General features: G+C 39.7%; 1 protein-coding gene across 2 annotated transcripts in view; it reads right to left on the reverse strand.

The window, feature by feature from the left end:
- Positions 1–3,235: 3,235 nt before the first annotated feature.
- Positions 3,236–21,325, reverse strand: part of rsh (radish) — a 69,751-nt gene continuing 51,661 nt past the window's right edge. For both annotated transcript variants that reach the window (XM_065488438.1, XM_065488437.1), the window contains 14 exons: positions 19,084–19,585; positions 16,651–16,831; positions 13,908–14,052; positions 13,669–13,808; positions 11,782–11,943; positions 11,434–11,678; positions 10,521–10,751; positions 10,306–10,461; positions 9,562–9,764; positions 6,869–6,987; positions 6,619–6,801; positions 6,456–6,560; positions 6,132–6,368; positions 3,236–5,164 (listed from right to left, as the gene is read on the reverse strand). In XM_065488438.1, coding sequence (XP_065344510.1) covers positions 4,991–5,164; positions 6,132–6,368; positions 6,456–6,560; positions 6,619–6,801; positions 6,869–6,987; positions 9,562–9,764; positions 10,306–10,461; positions 10,521–10,751; positions 11,434–11,678; positions 11,782–11,943; positions 13,669–13,808; positions 13,908–14,052; positions 16,651–16,831; positions 19,084–19,585 — 2,783 coding nt within the window. In that variant the 3' untranslated portion in view covers positions 3,236–4,990. The remainder of the gene's footprint in view (positions 5,165–6,131; positions 6,369–6,455; positions 6,561–6,618; positions 6,802–6,868; positions 6,988–9,561; positions 9,765–10,305; positions 10,462–10,520; positions 10,752–11,433; positions 11,679–11,781; positions 11,944–13,668; positions 13,809–13,907; positions 14,053–16,650; positions 16,832–19,083; positions 19,586–21,325) is intronic.

Consider the following 21,325-nt stretch of genomic DNA (forward strand, 5'->3'; position numbering starts at 1 on the left):
ATAGACCTTCCAAAAACAAATAAAAATAAAATCGAATATCACAAAGGGGCGATTTACCTAACAAATGGCTCAAACGTTCCGTATCGATTTATCATAATGGGTTGCAATTGAAGAATAAAATTTAACTCACACGTTTTCGTCTTGGACAACAGCTGAAAAATATTTATGGACTAAAATAAATATCCGGCGATTGGATTTATTTAAAACTGCAATTTCTCAACTCCTAGATTTCTGCTCTTGGGGGAGGGAGCCCAATCAAACACTAAATTTGAGGTAAATTGTCACGGTCAATTACGGGTTTTATTAAATGAAGTTCAGTATCATTTTAAGGGAAATATATTATAAAAACACATCCTCCAAGGCACAACGTGTGTAACTGGGTTGAAGTTAAAGAGGGATTTTTTACTTTGATTCTGTAAAAATTTAACTTCAATATAAAAACGCGAATATTTTTTTTACTATTGCAATAGCCAAATATTGGCTTCCAACTTTCAGGATTGCACACCTATCGACTAATCTCAATTTTACTCGATGCACTGAAGGATTCGTAGGAAATGTTTCATTTCAGAAAGCTGCTTTAAAAACTTGCTGAACGATGAGTTTCTTCCTTTAGTTAAAAAATCCCACAGAGAAAATGATGTTCTTTTGGTGCGTTTTCAATAATAAAAAAACACATTCTTAACGCGGAAATACACCTTGTTTGATTGTGTGGTAATTCAAGAAGAACATGTTTATCAGTTTAAATTAAGTTTCAGGTGTAATTTTAATTGACCTTTCATGATTTAAAATAATTAAATGCAGGCTAATGAGAGAAGGCAAATCGAGCAAAGGTTTCTTTGTTAAAATTTTCAGTTTAGGAGGAAAATTACATATCACTATAATGCTAAGCTTGTGCTTTTCGCTTTTAGAAAATAACCAAATATTTTCAAATTTGGACAAAAATGAAGGTTTCTCCAAAAATTGGCTAAATTTTAAAATTAAAATGCGCTGATTTGCATTAAGCGATGTCCAAGTTGGCCAGAAAGAAACCATCTAAAATTCAAAATCCTTATTAATTTATTTCAGAACATTTATTGCAGCAGCAATTAATTTTATAATAAAATGCGCAATATTCGGTGGAAAATACAGATGAAATTAATTATCATTAGGGGGTGTTAAAATTGTCCTAAATCGATGTAATTTAAAATAAAACTATGCAACCCCATTGAAATCGCGGAGAGTATCCCTTTGAAATGATCTCCAATTGCAAACTAAGGTCGCAATGAAAAGAGCGTGAGTGTCTGACAAAAATTCGAAACCCTCTGCCATTTTTTGCATCTCGAACCACTCTCAATTTTTCATCCTGATGAGTCGTAGAGAGGACGTTGAGGGTAGAGTCATTCATTTGAGTGCTCACTTAGCAATGCACACTGAAATTCCGCTCGGTAGGTTTTGCAAAAGTGCTTGTGAGTGATGCGATAAAGAAAGAAAAAAAGCCGGTGTGTCCCTTTTTATCCCCCCATGAATAAATTGCTGCGCAGTTACGAGCGAATTATTCAAACACACATAACAACGGCCGCGAAACGCTGCGGACTGTGCGTAATTTGTACCGGAGACACAACACAAAAAGCGTTGACCAAAGGAGCTGTGCCTTCCGGCGGGTAAACGAGTTAATGGAGCGCGGCGAGAAATGAAGGTGCGCGTACACCGATTGTTTCACCACCGTTCGTTTTTATTTAGCAGCTGCATAATGGTACAAGTGTTCGTCGTGTGTGTACATCCGAGCAGAGCAGTTTTCGTCGTTTTCGCTTGTTCAAAATCTCCTCATGTTTTCCCAGTACAAATCATCCAAGCCAGTTGCATGTGTGTGCATATGTATATTATATATAATAAATTATTACAATATATATAATATGGATTTTGTCTCTCCGCAGCCGTCTCTAACGCGCGTCTCATTAATCTACACAAACATCTCGCAATCTCGCAGTGCAACGATCAATGATTATTACATTTAGAACAAAGGCTGCTGGTTAATATCGTCTGCTCGTCTTCAACTTGTATACAAAGTTTCAACATGCACATTTTGCTCTCCTCACGGAAGATATACACAGCGATTTCTGTCGTTCGAATTTAGCCCGGCAGCACAAGCACCAGCGGAATTTTCCCTCTTTGAAAATTTTGTTTAGCAACACACTACTTTAGTCGGGTCGAGAACTATAGTCGCATCAAAAGAGATTTGAAAAAACTTTCACCAGATGAAGTGTGGAATTTTCCAACTAAGATTAAAAGTAAAAATATTGCCATCAGAGGGTAAACGTAAGTTAAAAATTTATTTCTACTCTATCTCTGGTAAAAATGGCATCTTTCACTAGTTGACTAATCTTCTATTTATTGTAAACCAAAATTAAAATAAAACAGAAAACGATATCGCTAATATATTTCCATTCAGGTAAAAAACTGCACGTTCTTTCAGAGAATGACTTTAAAGCACCGCATCATTTTAAAATTTGTTAAAAAAATACTTGCAATAAAAGACGATTTAAAGGTAATTTTGTAATGATGAATATTTATCAATTTTTGAAAATAATTTACGATATTTAGGTGTTTGCTCAATGTCAGGAAAAAGCTGGTGAAAAAATTTTCAGAATTTTAAGTCCAGTCCGTAAAATCGAAAGCAATGCTAGATAGAAAATTTTTGACTGGTGGTTCGTGTTTATATCAAAATAGTGTTCATATTTGATGCAAAGCAAAAATATATGTCTGGGGAGGTCTTACCGCAGGGTTTCCTTATTAGAGAAATGATTTGGCGTTTGAATTTACACCTCAAAAGTGTGTGATTCGAAGTTTAAATTTGTGACAAAATTTCAGGGCAAAAGTAATTTCATGAATAAAAATGTATCAACTTCCCCAAGCTTTTCATGTCTTCGGCTAAATTTCCAATAAATAATAAAAAAATGGAACTACATTAAACAATTTTTATTTTGTTAATTTTCCGATTTCATAAACGTCATTATTAAGTTAAATGAAATTGTTTGGAAAAATAATTCAGTGTCTAATGTGACGATATTAACAACTCGTTTAAAAAAGGACTAGAATACCTCAACCAAGGTTGCACGTATAACAATCGTTCTGCATATATGGTGAAGAGAAAAGGGAAATTTATTTGTGTGCTGGTGCTGCCTGGTTTGTTCTCCTCCATTTTGACATTACAGCATGTGAGTGAGTGAGTGTGTTCTCTTTTGTGTTTGTGTGTGAGTGTGTATGTGTTACAGTGAGTAGATGGGCCCATTACAAAATTTATAACTCTTGTTCAATTTTTGTTACCCTTCCAACACGGTGAGGATTTGCTTACTTGACTAGCATTTGTAGTAAATTTAACATTTAAACAACTATCACAATTAACAGCTATATTTAGTAACAATTGTTTTCTCATTTATGTCACTCCTTGTTTCTCTCTTCCTTCCTATTTTGCATATAATATTTCAATCTTCAATTTGTGTTGTTTGCTTTTGTTTAATTGAATACATAGCGTGAACGACAAACATAATGAGATCGTGTGTGTGTTTTTATTTTTCTGCTCTTTTAATATATGATAATGCCGAATTAGTATATATACGCATGTGTGCCACATAACAATAGTTTTCCCGTATATAATTACACGCACCATCGTATATTTTACTCTCACAAAAAGTGCCTCCTACGCGCACGGAAAGGAAAAAATAAAAGCAGCACATATTATATGTTTTTCTCACGATCATTTTCTATGTGTGTAAAATTCTCCCATATTGCATGCTTGGAAACGAAAATCAACGAACACATACACAAAGTGTAACACTTGACATAAGAGGCAAACACCTTTTCTTGAGGAGGTATCACAGAAACAGCAATTCTTATAAGTAGTTCATCCATATTTTCTCTCTCTACGTGAAAGTTAGCTCTTCCTCTTTTTTATTTGAACAAATATATATATTTACTAATACTGTGTGGTGGTGGTGGTTGTGGGTAATTCGTCATCTCGCGCAAAAGAAAAAGGAAACCGATCCGCTAGATAATACGCTATATGAGAGTCGAAAGGACTTTTCCTCGCCGACAGAGAAGTTGCTAAATATAAAATATCTTGTATGTTTACCCCAGCGAGGAAATTTCCTTCCCCCACTGCGGCTGCGATAAGTGCTCGAGTGGGCAAACGATATTAGGGAGATTACAGAGAATTTCGGGACAGTTTTATTACAAATTTTGCCTCATGCATCATTACACGGTACGCGCGTGGCCTGTCATGGAGATTATCAACGGGGGCTAACACAACAGTAACCATAGCACAGCCATTGAACCACTGACATCAGTAATGCGATCCGCGAGCGCCGCGATCTGAGTTATTTAGAATAAAAAATAACGCGCCCCGACACGTACTCTCAATGATCAGTGAGTTATTTCTTGGTACCTCGGTCTCGGGAAGCGACGAGTGCCACTCGCAGGGAGCTCAATCTACTCTTTTAATCTAATTTGAATAGTTACAATGTTCCATGAAACACATTAGATGTTCTCGACCTCACCACAATATTTAATTTTTAAAAATGTAAAGGAAAATACTTTAAATGTCTGTAAATATTATATTTAAAATTTTTTACCACTTTCCCCGTTAAGATGCTGCATTTAAAATAAATTTCTTTCTTTTTTGGCTTTGCTCCCTACATTCCAATTCCGATACAAAAATTCCATTTAACAACAAACCTTCCACGACGTTTGAGATCTAAAACAAGGGTACGACATTTGCGGCATCGCAACGATATTCCCATCAAATCAGACGACAAAATTACTTTTCGCTCTCCCTGCTTGTGTCAGCCGTCACTTTGCTAGTTTATCGATTGCTGGGGGTCGGTTTCCGTGACATCCACTTTCAAGCGCCGCGTGCTCCCTGAAAAGAGGCGGACCTGCCGGAGAGACGTCCGCCGCCGTAATGCGTACACACAAACAGTATTATTAGACACGTGATGCGACGAGATGTGTCGACTCATAAGCCGTAGTCGAACGACTCCCACTCGCTGAAGCGCGAGTCCTGCTTCTGAAGGCGCTGCTGGCACGCTTCAAGGTAGCTCTCCTGGATGCGGTACATTCCCGAGTTGGCCTGGAACATCAGCGTCTCCAGGATCCGCTCGTTCTTGATCGCCTTACTCGGCAAAACAATCTGCAAATTCGTTGATATTAGATAGCCGTCCATTTGAGAGCAAAAAGACAAAATGATAATTTTTGGTTCGGCCAGGGAAAAGACTTGATCGTTTATTTGTGCATTTTTTCAATCAGATCTTTAAATATATATTTTCATTTTACCAGGGTGGCCTTGCTTCATGCTGAAACTTCAGAACTTCTTTCATTGCTATGGTACCCGACCCATGGATTGTTTTTATTCGACTTTAAAATTATCAAATTTCCCTTTGAAGATTTAAGTTTTGTTTTAATAATTCAAGAGGGTGGATTTTTTCACATTTAAACTTGAAATTAAAAAAGCCTCCTTTTTAAAATGTGGTTTTTAAGCCAAACTTGAATATATTTGACAAATTTCGATTTCTTTGACTTTGAAGTCTAATTTATTTCTCCCAGGCTCTGAACTACCCCCCAATTTTTAAGGATCACCCTGTACATTGGTATTACGACCAAAGGGAGTGAGATCAGATAAAATTAAGTTAAGAATTGAGTTTCTCACCTATGAAACGACATCAAGAACGCTCAGTTCTGACCAAGTTAATGAAATTTGACTCAAAAATTCCACCCTAGCAAATTTCGTCCAAATCTGAGGACCCATGCCATTAGAGAGACGACAATGTTTATTTAAAACTACTTTATTTTTTCAGGGCTAAAAACTAATTAAATGGCATTTACTCCATATGCTTGACTGATATGTTTTAAAAGCGACTCTCAAATTATATAAAAATTAAATTAAAGCCAAATGTCTGATAAAAATATTATTTTTGCTTTAATAATTTTAAGCACTGTAGATGTTAGAAAGATTTATAGATGGTTTTGGGGCCTTAGACGATTAGTAATTATGTCTCAAATGTTTTCAAATTGCGTCTTTTGTGCCCAGTAAATAAATTTTCGACCAAAAAACAGTCGATCGTCGTAAATTCCGTAATAGAAATGTAACTATTTTTCACCTTTATGAGTTCCTGTGGGGATATTCGGTAGAGTTTCAAATCTCTAGCGAGCCGTTCCATTGTGCACTTGAACTCGAGTTTAGCGTCCACCTTAGAGCTAGTCTTGGTCTTGATCCTGTGCTTGGCCCACATGAGCATGGCCTCGAACTTGCGTACCTCAGGCACCTCCAGGTTGCGGCACATGATCATCTGCACCATCGACTCGGACAAGTTGAGGAAGTCGGGGCTTTGAAAGAGCTGAGAGCGAAAGAGAGATTGAAGTGGGGGTTGGAGGCTTGTAAATTAGCCAAGAGGCTAATCACAAAATCAATGCCCGGGGCTCACCTGAAGTGCTTTTGTTTCGACGAAAGCGAGGATCATGTTGACCAGCTCAGAGGCGGACGTGTATCTCCAGTAGTAGTTCTCCAACGAACAAAGCATCGTGCAAACCTGCCGGGTGGTTATGAATAAAAAGGCTGGATATAGCGTCCGCAAAGATTCGACTCACGACTTCGATCCGCAGAAATTGCTTCGCGTGGTGGAAGCAAGCTTGCAGCAACTCGGGCAGGTCGTAGTGTTCGGCGGCGCAGATGAGGCCGGGAATGTTGGCACAGGTCAAAGGGCACGAACCCGTGTGCAAGTAGTCGAGCAGGGTGCGGAAGGTGTCTGGGTCGAACTCAATGACCGAAAACTGCGAAACAAAACACGTTGCCGAATTAAAGCAAAAAGAGAGCGAGCTTTCCAGGCGGTTAGCTGACCTCGGTTTGTGCTAGTTTCGCGCGGTCGACTTTTTGTGCGTCGGCACACACGGAGAGACGAGGCACTGCTATTTGTGGGACTCCATCCTTGCCCTTACTGTGGTCCTTGCCGTCTTTGTCTGCAAGCATTAAAAAAGCAAACTCGTTAGAATGGAAACCGCATGCTTAAAGCATGAAAAGCTTCTTTGAAGGCTACATTTTTAAAATAAAATGTGCCGTAGTGTTTGTTTTGCGTTTTTTAATAATCATGTCCCTTTGAACTACCTCCCAACTTGTGGAGGAAAAGGATTTGATCAAATTATTTACCCAGAAGTATAAATTGTACGTCTGCTAGATCTGGAATACTCACTTAAATCTATAGGGGACCATTCAGGTATAAAGTTTTAAGGTAAATCTGAAATTTGTCTCAAGCGTGAAATTTAGCTAATTGTAATTTGAAATGTACTTAATTTTACGGTTGTTATTTCATTTTTTCACGATTTTTGTGTTGCTTACTTAGAATGCCTTCCTTTGTAAGGTCGAGTTTCAAATTTATGTTATATAATTGAAATAACAAGGAATTAATAAATTTCCAATTATTGTTGAGATGAATTGTTAGTAAAAAATATTGTTTGCAAGGTTCTTTATTCTTTGAATAGACTCATATTGTACATCATCTTGGTTTCCATGGAAATTATGTCAGCTGTGGGAGACATAAAAATATTTTCCTGCTCAAAACGTTTGAAAGGATCGTGTATTAAATTGGAAGACCCACTTCCATGAAGTATTTTGCTCTGAATCTCAATGGAAACACTCAAAATAGCGGGCATTTTCCTCGTCAGTCACGCAGCGCGGGATTCTTGGAAAGGCGGTGAGCTGAAAAAACTCAAGTTTCTATCCACCCTCGTTGTGAATAACAAACCGCTCGCTTGCAAGGGGTGCACGTAAGTACATATATGTACCTAATAATTTGCTCGACAGGAACGAGTCCGTTACGGAATTCGGCCAGCATCATAAGTAGGCAGGCAACTCGCGTGACAAAAATGTCGAGCGGATTGCATATTCAGCGCCCGACGAGCTGATTTCCCTCTCAAATTTGGCGCACCCACTGACGATTTGATTTGATTCAAAGTCGGCTCGTTTGCGCGGAAACGCCGCCGTTGGGCGCCAATTATTCGGCCCTTTGTCCCGTTCGCGTGCGCCTGTCAATTATTTGTATTAAACATGACATTTGAGCAAATAAATCCATTCAGCTGACTTTTTTTGCCCTTTGTGCGTCAATTGTGAGCCAAAACAAGTCAATGCAAGCGTTACTTGCTATAAAAATTGTGCACTACGTTGTTGTTCAAAACGGATGAAAAAGGAACAGGAATATAAAACTAAAATTTTTACTAGACATGAATATTTCGGTCTTGCACGTGTGAAAATTTCAGAGGGTGTGTTTTTATGCGAGAAATCCCACTTCAAATCTCGGAAATGATGATTTTTCGTGTTTCGCAAACATTGTCAACTCTAAATCTCGGGTTCTATCTACCATCAGAACTGCAACGACTAATCATTGTTAGACTTGTATTGACCTTCCCTGACAAGCTGAAGGGAAGGAATTCTCGAATAAAAAAGAACATCCTCTGAAATTTTCGCTCAAGTTCACACATGCTATGGGAACAATTTTGAGTGCATTATCTAAATTCCAAAAATCCTAAGCTCATTTCCAAAATTTTAATTAAAAACTAAAATTAACAGAAGTGACCTTTACCTATAGGACATCAAATTTGGTGTTAGTTCGATCGGGCTCGACAAGAGGAATTCAAAATCACACCTTTTTTGAAATTGCACCACGGGAGACGAGATGCGATCTCAAAGTTTTCCAATATTTAGCTCACAAAACCCGTAAAAATGAATCAAATTGTTTAGAGTGCAATCTATAATACAAAATATTTATTTCTGGTTGAGTTTGCTTGTCCTTATGCTAATTTTGTCCTCCGACCTGCGACATTTTTCCAGCCTTAGCTCTGTTTATTATAAGTTATTTTTATATTTAGTATAATAACCTCAAACTAATTTGTTCTTGAGCTTGAAAGAGTTTGTAGGCGTATAGACCGATGCTATCTCGAAAATCGAGCGTGCGGTTCCTTTCAAATCCACGCGTGTATGAAAAATGATTGCGCCAGCAGAATTCAAAGCGGACCTTGGCAATCAATTGTGCCATCCGTTTTGCTCATGCAAAAGTTCCTCTGGCAGCGCACGTTCTCGTGTGGAAAAGAGCAAATGCTAATCGATATAATAATCATAATAGAAACGGTCGGGTCGCGCTGTAAGTACGCTCATATGCTTGCTGGAAGGTATATGTGGGTTAATAAAAGGAAAAAAGGAAAAAAATACGCCTTATCCGTTGCGGGTGGGCACGGAAAGGATAAGAAATGATAAGTCCTTGAGAATGCCGCGCGACCAGATAATAGGGCGTGTATGTTATTGCTATCGGCTTTTTTCTAGGAAGGAAATACAGTAGGAAAATCCATTTGTCATCGAGAGATGCTAACAATCAGAAGGCCATTTGTGTGTCCTCGGTATTCTCTGATAAATAATTTATACACGCTTTTGAAAGAGGAGCTTGAAAATTACAAAACATTCAAAATATTAGAATTCCCGGTGCGGCAACCGGCAGTCTTACGATTTGAGAGATTTATGCAAGAACAAAACGAATGGGCACTCACTTGAGCAGTCCTGCGAGCTACTCCACTTCTTGCGGTCCTCGACGGAAAGGTTGGCCGCCGCACCGCCCGCAGATGTGCCCTGCTGGCTGGAGGAGGAACTGCTGCTGTGTTGCTTGCGGATGCTGCGCCCCCAACCTGCTGTCAGGGTCCCCAGCCGCGAAAAGGCACGCTTTACCATCGGTGAATTTGGCACACTTTTTGGCCTGCCGAACAAATCAACCAGTACAAACAACACGGGATTTTAAAGCAAGTAGTAAATTAATCCAAATCGGACACACGGAATATTTCCGTAAAATGTCACTGTTTTTAGAGCAATTTTTTGCCTCTAGACCTTAATATATTTTGGAGAATTCTACAACCAAAAAGAGTAAAATTCTTTGTTAGCTTTTTATTAGTGGTAAAAAAACACCAAGGGCCAGATTTGCGCTGGGGTACAGCGCTTTGAAACGGACAAATTAAAGTGTGGTAATTAGCGAGTTTTATTCGACAGTATTGTGATGTGATTTGCATTACATGCATTTCGCCAACTGGATCGGAAAAACGCACTCGCAAAACTAGTAAAGACAGCAAAAAATGGCTTTAAGTTTCCCACATTTCGACTCAATCTTGGATTGGCGGAACCAATTTCAACGCGCATTTCGCCTCCGGAAAAGTTACAACCCTTGCCACTTTTTTTAAATTTTGAATTACCTTTCTGAATTTAATTTTAATTTCTCTTTTAACATTAAAAAATTGAGCACTCACCTAGGGGTTTCTATGTCAGGCACTTGAAGGAAGTTGCTACTTTTGGGTTTCTGTGGGCTATGGAGGGAAGGAACGGCTCTGGCGAGGATTTCAGCTACCGGCACCTGAGGGGAGCCGAACCCCGTTGAAATTCCGTAGAGGATTTCTTGAAACACCCTGAAACAAGCCAAATTATGCATGACGAGCACCGATCGTACCCCTCCGACGAAACCGACCTGCTGCGAACTCCTAGGATGGCTCTGACGCCGATGAACCGCACTTTCTGCTTGCTCTGGCCGACCAGGAAGGAGACGTCGAACATCATGGCGTTATTGTTTGGCTCGGTGTTTAAAAAGAAGCGAGTAAAGTCTTTAGCCAGTTGGTCGTAGTCTTCGAATTGGTCTCGCACCGAGTCCAGCAGTGGACTCGACGGTCGCATGTGACCGATCGGACGCCATGAGCCTCGTCTGCAAATCGCGTTTGAAACAGAGTATGGGGTGATTTATTTTTTTGCAAATGGCTCAACTCTGTGTGGATTTTTCTAAGGATGGACGGCTTAGAGCGAAATTTTGAAAAAATTGAATATTATCTTTCAATGAACAACACAGCTTTTTCAACCATTGCTCTAGGCCTAATTTATTCACTGCAGAGGATTCTGACGAGAATCACTTGCCGGTAAAATAATTGAAAAAGAGACAAACTTCTGAGGTTACAATTTTAAGAAGAGAATATAAAATTTCAATAAGGAATATTGTATACAAAATGACAGCTCATTGTCAGTTAAATTCTTGTGAGTTTGCTATTGCCTCTATTTTTTACTCTCACGACTGGAACATTTCACGCCTGGAAGAAAGTCATAAGGCGTAAAAAGCTGGGTTTCATCACTATTGTGCACTTTTCTGCTACATGCATATTTTTTCAATTATTTAATGTGTGCAGTGAAGCTTCCCTGCTGAACATAACTTTGAACTCGTTTACTTTGCCGTGCTCCGACACTGGCTTTCTGATTAATGGCTTTAGGTGTATGGTGGGAAATGACGTGCATTTTGATGGATGCATTCTGCAAAAGCCCCCACAAAAGTGTTTTAAGTAACGAATTTTACGCTCAATCTTTGTAATGGTGCAAAAAAAAGAAAAACAGGTACCCACCGGTACGGTTTAGGAATTTGGCCGGTTTCGGCGTGGTTCTGCAGGTTGGCCACGATGTCCTCGAGCATCTGGCTCCTAGTCCTCTCCTGCATGCGCGCGAACTTGGGCGCCGAGTAGGAGGCGCGCTCGCCGTTTACGATTTTGGTGAGCAGCCACTCTCGGAACATGGGCCCCTTGTCGAAGACGCTCTGCTCCCACAGGTACGGCTTGTAGGCGCCAACCTCGTCCCTCGTGACCACCGACACCTGCCGCACCGCAAAATGGCTGCGCGTTAAATTTTCATCCGGGTGAAATAGGCCCCAGGGCGAGCGGTGGAGAGGCGGGTGGGAACGGGCTTTGATGCCTTACCTCGTATCTGGTGGGCCGCCGCTTGATCCGGGGACTCGTCCGCACCAGGATGAACGTGTGCAGGAAGTGGCTCTTGATGCACGCCGGAGAAAAGTTGGTGTTGTCCGCTTCCAGGAACACCACGCACACGATGTCGTTGCCGATGTGCCGCTTTCTTTGAAGCTGATTCGCAAAAGAAGAGCCATTGTAAGGGATGCACGCGTTTCAACAATTAAAACTCATTAGGTAGAAAAAATATACGATTTCGATTTTCTGCTCTTTACATAATTTTGAATCAAATTATTTGATCTTGTCATCAACGTTAATTTTTTTATTGCCATCATTGTATATATGATTCAGTAAAATACATTAATTACATTTTCTAATTTTTATATATTTCATATTTTTTACTTTTTAACGGTTTTCAGTAAAATTCAGCAGGTTATTCAAAATGCTCTTTTAATTTTTTTGTAATCGTTCAAAGCAAGAGAATCAGATCATAAAAACTGAAGCTCTGAAAAATGTACACTAAAAGCCTTGAAAAATGCAAATAGAAATTTTAATGAAAATCTAACAAAAATTAACATTTCGGCGAAGTTGAGAGGCAGAATTATTTTATGTTCATTTTTTTCAGTGAGGGATAGTTGATTTTGACACAGTCATGGGCTAGAATTGTTTAAAATTCCATGTAGCATGTAACAGAAAAACTAAACGCGCAGGCCTAGGCCAAAACTAAATTTGCAAATCCAAAATAAAGTAGCCAAATTTTGTTAAGTTCATCATCCAATTCAAAACTAAGATCTCTAAATACGTCAGGTCTAATTGAGCAAGATTCCTTTTAGCAAAACGTGAATAGGAATTACCCCTATCGATTTACGCAGTGCAAATTTCCCGCAGGACGCTTGGCAATGCGCTCAAGTCTTGGTTGCATAACGGGGACGAGTCTTAAGTGAGTTTTGCGCTTGCAAGTCGCGCGCGTCATGTCTGTGATTTGTGTTGCATAATAAGCCCGCCGGAGGAGCAACTTAGGCAACGGCAAGTCTCCAAAGCGCGACAAAGTGCCTCTACTTCTGCTCTGTAGCAGAGTTCCAACCAGTTAGCTCTCACAAAAGATTTCGTGTGGCAGTGAAAGGACAAACTTTTAGAGCGTAATAAATGGACCCCATGACCACACAGCCTTCATTTCAAATACCGCCGTATACACGAAAGTGTGTTTAATGAATTTGCAATTGAACTTTCTTTCAAAACTGGAACAATAAATTTTCAGATGCGAAAAATATAAAGAAAGCTATGTACCGAACAAATTTTGGGAAGCATATAATTACTTTTTTACATGGAAACTCTTATTAGGATTCGATGATTTAGTTTTTGACGATATTATTGAAATTATTTAACGAGTTAGAGACGTCTCTAGGGGATTTTTTTTTATTTGATTTAGTTTGCGAGCTTTGGAGCTCCGAATGATTCAACATGGAAAATTATTCAAAATCGAATTTTAAAGCCAGTTTTCATTTTTTTGCTCTCTTTATCCCTGTCCCCGAGGACTGGGAAGGGCGCCGCGCACTGCACTAGCACGAATGCTGAAACCCGGGTCCCAATAACACCGCGAACGGATAACATGGGCGCACCTGGCGGCACAGGGACCCAGCCCACTCAAGGGCCACTTGCCTCCGCACCGAGCACTGCATTGAAACGCTAGAAATTCGTCCCGTGAAGCCAAATCACGCATGCTGGAAAGGTGCAAACCAGCAAGTAGCGATAATTTAAATTGTGAAATTTCTTAAGTCGACTTTACTTAATGAGTTGATCGATCGATGTTTCAATTTTCCGGAAAAGTCCACAGTTTTTAGACTTTTGCCGGAAAATGGCCTTTTTACAATTCGAATTATGCATGTTAAAGTTACTAACCTTTTGCGGATCGTGTTTTTCATAAGGCAGCTGGGTGGACACGTGGAACATGATTTCGATGCTCCGCCAGTTGGTGTAGACCGAATAGAGGCCAGTCAAGTCGTGCACCGTGTCTAGTCCACCCTTGTACTTGTCAAAGCCTGCATCAGCACAATTTGTATTATTCATTACTTTTTCCCACCATTGCGACAGACAGACAGACAGACTTAGAGCACGGAAATAGCAATTTTTATTCGCACCTTTCAGACGGACTCTATCGCCAAGGATTTGGAGGAACTCTTCGAACAGCGGCGTGTTGTCATTGTTATCAAGGATCTCCTCCTCCGTGTACTGGCCCTCCTTCACGTAGATGACACCCACTTTCAGTTCGGATTTGATGAAAACCTATTCGGAGCAAAAGCAGGCTCTTCACTCTACTTGTATTGAAAAGCGTGTCTTTGGAGAGGTCTGATTCTGGCCTCTTGCCCTCGAAAAAGCCTTTTGCAGACGTCTGAATTGCAGGCGGCAAAGTCAATGCTCTAATGGGATTTTTTCCTCTTCGAAACCCCCGGGAAAACGCTGCTAATTAACAAATTGATCGAACACAGCAAATTCAAAGAGAACAAAATATATCCGATTTGATAAGAGAAACAATTTTGAAATTAATTTGAACTGCTCCCTATCTTTTAAAATTAATATTTGTTAACGAGAGAACGAAATTTTTTCTATTGTGCCAGGCATTGCTTCATTAGTTTTTATTCCGATAAATATGAACGGGCAATTAATTTAATTGAGGAACGAGTAGAAATTTCCCCATAGATTGTAAAAAATTAAATGTGCTTGACAATACAATTTTTCAGCAAAATGCAGTAATTTCTGAGAGTATTTTCTGCACGGCTGATGATGCGAAAAACAGCAATATTGCGAGTGTTCTCTGCGTTTTCAAAACTGTGGCTTAACGTGGAAAAATTGTAAGCATGTCCCGCAGCAATTTCGCCTCGAGGGAGACTTGCATTCAAATGGAGCAACACTCTCAAATCTTTTCACGCGAGAGAGTGAGCGAAACTCGTGCTGCCGCTGAAATATATGTATGTATTTATGAGAGAATGTTTGAATAGGCGGCGGGGGCTGCCGGAAGAAAATATAGCGCATAAATATCTCCATCCATCCACCCAAGCAAGTTTTAATTAAAAAGAGCGAGGCTTTTATGCGCGTGTTTGTCACTCTCTTTCAAACGATAATGCCCGCCCGCTGCTCTCTCTCGTTTAAGTGTTTTAAAGCTAACCTTTGATCAAATATATGATGGCGAAAATAACGAGATAGAGCAACAGAGCAAGAAACACGTGACCTGCATCCAAATTTCGTGGAAGTGCCCTAGATATCACTCATGTGTGTGTTACGTTTCGAATCGGCGAATTCCCGCAAATATTTGTCCACGGCATAGTCTCTTTCTTTCTGCACTCCCTGCGGGAGCACCTCATATTTCTTATTATTTCTGTTTGTTTGCTCGCTTGCTCACCCACCCGGTGCGCACTTCTGTGGAATGTTTTGCCCATGATCCACTGCTGGCTGGCTGCTGCGTAACGACCGCGTTTGTAAACACACAAATGGTTCGTTTGACTGAGCTGGCGAAACCGCTGACAGAGTCGAGTAATCACTACCAATTAAATATAAATTCACAGAAAACTAACTTTGAATTTCTTCACCAAAGTTCTTCAAAGTTGTTTGCTCTCGGTCTGCCGAAAAATGGTGGGAGTTTCGTTTATTTCATTAATTTATTTGCATGCAAGAGTTTTAACCTCCGTAGATTTTAGAAAGTTATTTTCATCCCCTTCTTTTTTTATCTCGTGCGATTTATAACACGTGCTGAGGGTAAAGAGCTGGTTAAGTTGCGTCAGCCAATCAGCGTTGAGGAATTTTTTAAAACAGAGTTTTGCTGCTTTCTCCGATCTAATCTTTTCTTTCGTAATTAAATCGGATTAAATCGACTTTTAATATGTTTCTGCGAATGTAAATCAATGGACCAACTCTTTAGCTATAAGTAGAGACTAAATAATCGGTTTTCCACCCTCGACGATTTCCCAGAGGCATTTTACATGGGATTTATGGGAACAAAAAGTCGTTCGGCGCCTTTATTGAGTCTTCTTTTTTCTGTTTGGAACTGAATAAAAATTAAATAAATTATAGAGGATCCCATGCGAGCCCTCATCGATATGAGTTTGTATGTTGATGAAAATTACATTTTCTTTGAGCAAATTCGGTATGACGTTGACAGGTATATCGAGGAAATTTTACCATTGCTACATCTGGTGAATTTCGCAGGAAGACAAGGTCTCAACTGCGTGCATCCCGGATTATTGATCTGGCGGGTGGGCAGAATTAAGCCAAGAGGTAAATAAACGCGCGCGCGAAACTTTAAACAAGATTAATTAATCCACGACCTTCGGGGCGAGGGATGCGAAGCGTTTTGCAATAATTAATCACGGCGGAAAACTCGTTAAAATTAACAAGAATATGGCGAATTAGCTCCGCCGCGAGCACACTCCGTCCTTGCTTCCTGATAACGCCGAATGCAGCACGTTTTGATTTGCTAATCAGAGGCGGGTCTGCATAATTATATATTAGCTAATTTCCACGCTTCACTGCTTTCACCTTTGTATAATTGGAAATAACAGGGACGGGAAGAAATTATTATTGCTTGGATGGGCTTGTTTAGCTTCTAAGTAAGTGAATTTGAAAATTTAACCAAGCAAAATGTAACATGGGCGCCAGTTAAATGCTGTGGAAATAAATCAGTTTTCATTTGAACGCGGAGCAAATGAAAAAAAAAACAGCGTGCGGATGTGCGGTGTACGTTTTCCCAAGGGCAGAGCGGAGAATGAAAAATGTTTGCAGACGAAACTCGTGTTTGAACAACCGCAAAGCGTCAGTTTGCAACTTTCGACCGCGGAGCATAGAGTTCGATATTGCCGCTGGGCCGGGCCGAAGTGTGGAAACACAGACCTGATCTAATTTGAGCAGTTCTTCGGGGGTGTCGGGCAGTTGTCCGAGGGTGAGCGGCGGGTTGAGGTTGACCTCCTTGCCGAGCGAGCGGACCACTTCCTCTCGGTTGTAGCGGTCGGCGAAGACGCACGATGCTGGTATCAAACCGTGCACCGTGTAGCTGATGGCTCGCACCAGAATTCTATAGGGAGGCAAACAAAAACACAAGTCATGTACCATCTTGTTCATAATACATTTCAAGTTGATTTATGACGTTTAATAATTAAATGCTAGAAAGAGTGGTTGTCATTTAAATCATAAAAATTCATTTATTAAAATATATATACAACAAGAACAACAACAGACAAGAAAAGTAAACAACTAAAATAAATTCAGTAAATCAACTCGAAAATTGGGAAAAATTCAGAATATTGTTCTCGCTGGATTTTAGTTGAATAAAAAATAAAACTAAAAATGGCTCCGCATTTTGGATGTAATTAATTAAGGTTGTGAGTGAATTTAAATGAATGGATATGATATTATTTGATGCCAAAAAATATGATTATGGTAACTGTCCCCTCTGGCTTCTATTTGTTTTTCATTTGTGAATAAATATGAACAATGGAGATTATTTTGACCAAATGCCATAGATTAGTTTGTTTGTAAAAAAGCTAAATCAAAATGGCATAAAACAAATTAATTTTTTTAGCAGAGAGGGTTTTCTATGTCTAATTTCTCGTTTTTTTTTTAATTTTGATTAGCCTAACAAAAGAGTAGATTTGAAAAGAAATATCTTTTTAGTGCTGGATCAAAACTATTCAGCTCCTTACAGAAAAACTGAAAGAGATCTTGATCGCCAAAGAGTTTCAAACTCATTGTGAACAATATGTGAAAACGACGTTCAATGAGCACATTAATTGTGAATTTTGACCATTTACTGTACAATTTGAAATGATCGACGCATAAATATGTATTGCACAGTTTCTTAAAAATAAAAAAATATAAGTTAAATCAAATAGTAACGTTTTATGAGCCCAAAAGTGACGTTAATTTTAATATTCAGTGTTATTTTAGAAATAAAAAAACAACCCACAAATCAATTTGTGGGACCAACAAAAAAAATCATCGAGATTACGCAAGGATTGGAATTTATAACCAATGTTTAGGTTTTTCCAAAAAAGGGACCGCACAGGGTTTCCTTGATAACATTTAAAGCTCAAAATAGTTGATTCTGAATTAGAATAAACATTTATGCATTTAAATTTTCAGGCGATATGAATATTCAGATGCTGGCAGAAAATGCTCTTAGCAGAATACGTAATTAATACTAATTGCGTTTAGTATGGACTGGTAATGTGTAATTTGCGTTGCCAAACTACAATTTTCTCAGAGAGTGGACTTAGGCAGCATTAGTTGGAGTAGAGGGTGAAAGAGCAATGAAATTTGCTGCTTAATCGTAGAGAATGAACTTTTGGGGAAAGGAAGCGAGCGAGTCGAATGGAGAGAGCAGCAGCGCAAGCTCATAAATTTCTTTTACGCTTGGGCAAGTGAACCTGCACGAGAGAAGCAGTGCTCCCCGCCGGTCGGTCCCAAAAAGCATCCTTGATCAAAGATCAAAGGCAAGGCGCCGAGAGCGTGCTCGCTGCTTTACTCTTGGCAAAAAGTAGTAGCTTGCCGTCTTGCAGCTAGCTATTTAGTCAATTATTTCAGCCAACAAAAGCGCGCGCGCACACAACTCAAAGGGAGCCACTTTTTTCCCCCGAACGACACACACCGGACTCGAAATTATTTCCAAAGCTCTCTCCGTGCAGCCACATTTAGGGTTATTGCGTCGCTGGGTGTGCCAACTTGTTGATTCTAAATAAGCGAATTTATGCTGATTTCTAGTGAGGTAAGATGTAATTTACAAATAAATTTCTAAGAGATCATTTTAAAGTAGAATATTGGATTGAGAGTAATTATACGCGATTTTAAAAGCAACATCACCGTTCTGATTTTTACATAATTATTGATGAGGGTATAAAAAACATATTCTCTGAAAGTTTCAGCCATAGCAGAGCTTATGATATAGTTTTGCAGAAAACAGGCCTCAAAACTTTTAATGACAAAATTAATTAACGGATTAAAGAGTTAAAAATTTTTGTCTAGAGTTGTTCCACATTGAAAATTAAATTAGATCGGGTAGCGAAGAATCACCTCGATATTCCAATTTTGAGTGGAGATAGAAAAAAAGTCAAAATGACGAGTTTCTTCGGGTTCTGGTTTCCAGCTGGCCCTGGCTGAAATTTTCAGAGAGTATGTTTTTGATCTCCTCATTAAAAATGTAAAAATCAGAATAGGCCCGTTAGTTTTGTAATCGCGTAATAATTGCCCTCTATCCTATTATCAAATAACCCTTAAATGCAATCGATACCATCACCAAATTATCATATCTATGTGTTTGCTCTCACTCACCTAAATTGGTCCCTTCCGTTGAGTGTTTCCTGCTTGATGCTGAGGATGACTGGTCCCAGGTCCTCGTCGTTGGTGAAGTAGTTCCAGTGCTCAGAACCGTAAAAGTACTTCTCGTAGGTCTCCTGCTCGACCGAGGTGAGCTCGAAACACTGGTTCTTCTCCCACTGGTCCTCGATGGCCGTCTTCTTGTGCGGCGACTCCTCGTCTAGGTCGACGACCGCAGAGTCCTCGGCCTCGAGGCCCTTGTCGCCGCCGCCGCCGTACGTGTCCGCGCTGTCCCGCCGCTTGGAGCTCTCGCATCCCTCCGAGTGCCCGAGGCCGCTGTCCATGGGCCGCTGCCGCGTCCGAACGCCACCCTCCTCGTCCTCCTCCTCCTCGTGGATCTCGTGTTCCGACTCGCTCTCGTCCCATATCGTGTCTGACGTGATTTTCTGCCGCGAACACTCGATCCAGTAACCCGGAGTTGGGATCAAATTGTGGGGGAATTCTTCGCAAAACTCGTCTGCAAACAAATGCAATCGGCAAATCGATAAGTGTCTAATCAAGTTTAGTTGGTTTAATATCACGAAAATGGAGTAAGTAAAATTATGTCAAGTAAATGCAGAATTAAGATTCAGTTAACACCGACTTTAAGTTAGAAGATTTTTTATTTATCTCTCTGTAAAATTAGATCGGGTTGACAAGTTTAAGTTTACAGAAATTAAAAATGTGAAAAAATCGTAGACAACATAGCACAATAAACAAATTGTACCTCCTGTATGCATGCTTGTTGTTCTTTCTTTTACAATATCTATAAAAGTTAATATATATCATATATCTAATGAATAGGGTGTCAATTGGAGCCGAAACACGGTGAGACAAATATAGAAAAAAAGTTCCAATAAAGTTAGACCGAGAGGGTGAAGTTCGAGTATTATTTTTACTTTATACTGCAGAGAAGATTTATTTTGTCAAGTCGATATTGCATTTTGGGCATTTTAGTTAAAAAATCTGTTGCAGTTTTTTTGATCATGTCTTGGTATTTATACAACCCATACTGGAAAGACTGGTAAAAATATTTGAGACCCTAGACCTATATCATTTTGAGAGGCCAATCATAGTGGACGTTTGAAGACAAGTTAAAAATTGCAAAAACTGCAGCATCCCAGGCCTAACAAAGACACAATCAGATACGCCAATTGTGCAACAGATAAGCACTCGTTCTTCTTATTCGCCTCGATTTGCTTGTTTTGATGACAGCCGCGAGAATGGGAGTGACACATTTACGCTGACGAAAATGTTGCGCGGCATTAATGACATTTCAAGTGGCGTAAATATTTTCATCCTCGAGAGGGTGTGCCGTCGAATTCAAATGCAGTAGTCGTGTCGGCAACGTGCAACAGACACTCCGCAATATTCTGACGTGTGTATCATTTCGGGGAAAATAAATCACTCGCGCGGCTGCACACACCTTTCTACATACAAAGCAGCGAGTGTGTGTATACGTCTCCTCCACTGAGCGAATTTCGTCATTAGAGACACGTTGGTTGTGGAAAGAAGAGAGACGTGGCGAGGAATGAACATTTTTCTCTCCCGCTCCCCCTTTCAAGCGTGACCTGGCATACTGGATTCAATGGGTTACAAGACCTACTTTTTAATAATAATATGAATAATTTGTTTGATTTCCATGTCTATTTGTCCGCTTGTGGAAGTAGCCCATGTAAAATCAGTTAAATCCAAAAATAAAAGTCGACTATTTTGTGAAAAACCATAAAAAATTAACGGCCACATTTTATTAATTTATTAAAATCATAAATTTTCATTCAAAAATGTACAGTGTTTTTCAGCACAGCAATAATTTTCCCCCAAGTTTTACGTGAAAGAATTTGATAAGTTTTGATAAAAAAATCTTGTGTCCTTTCGCAGAATTTATTTCAAATTTTGTGCAGCCAAAAATAACTCGTCGCTGTGAGATGGCATCAGAATGACGGACGAGTGGGTGTTTTTATTTGCCAAAGCGTTTCCGTTGAAACTCGATGTTCCTCACAGCAGGTACTCTGCCTTTCCGCCTACTCCATCATTCAGGCCGAAATTCATTAAGAAAAGAGCCGAGTTGGATGGATTTTGACGTTAATTTATCTCTCTTGCTTCGCTTCTTCGCCACCTCGCACACTCACCTCTGCTCGCCTTTCAGATAATTCTAAAGCGCCGTGCATACAAAGGTCGCGTCATCTCAAATGAGGAGCATTAATTTGTAACTGTT

The sequence above is a fragment of the Cloeon dipterum genome, chromosome 4, assembly GCF_949628265.1.
Source record: "Cloeon dipterum chromosome 4, ieCloDipt1.1, whole genome shotgun sequence".
In the NCBI taxonomy this organism is placed as follows: Eukaryota; Metazoa; Arthropoda; class Insecta; order Ephemeroptera; family Baetidae; genus Cloeon; species Cloeon dipterum.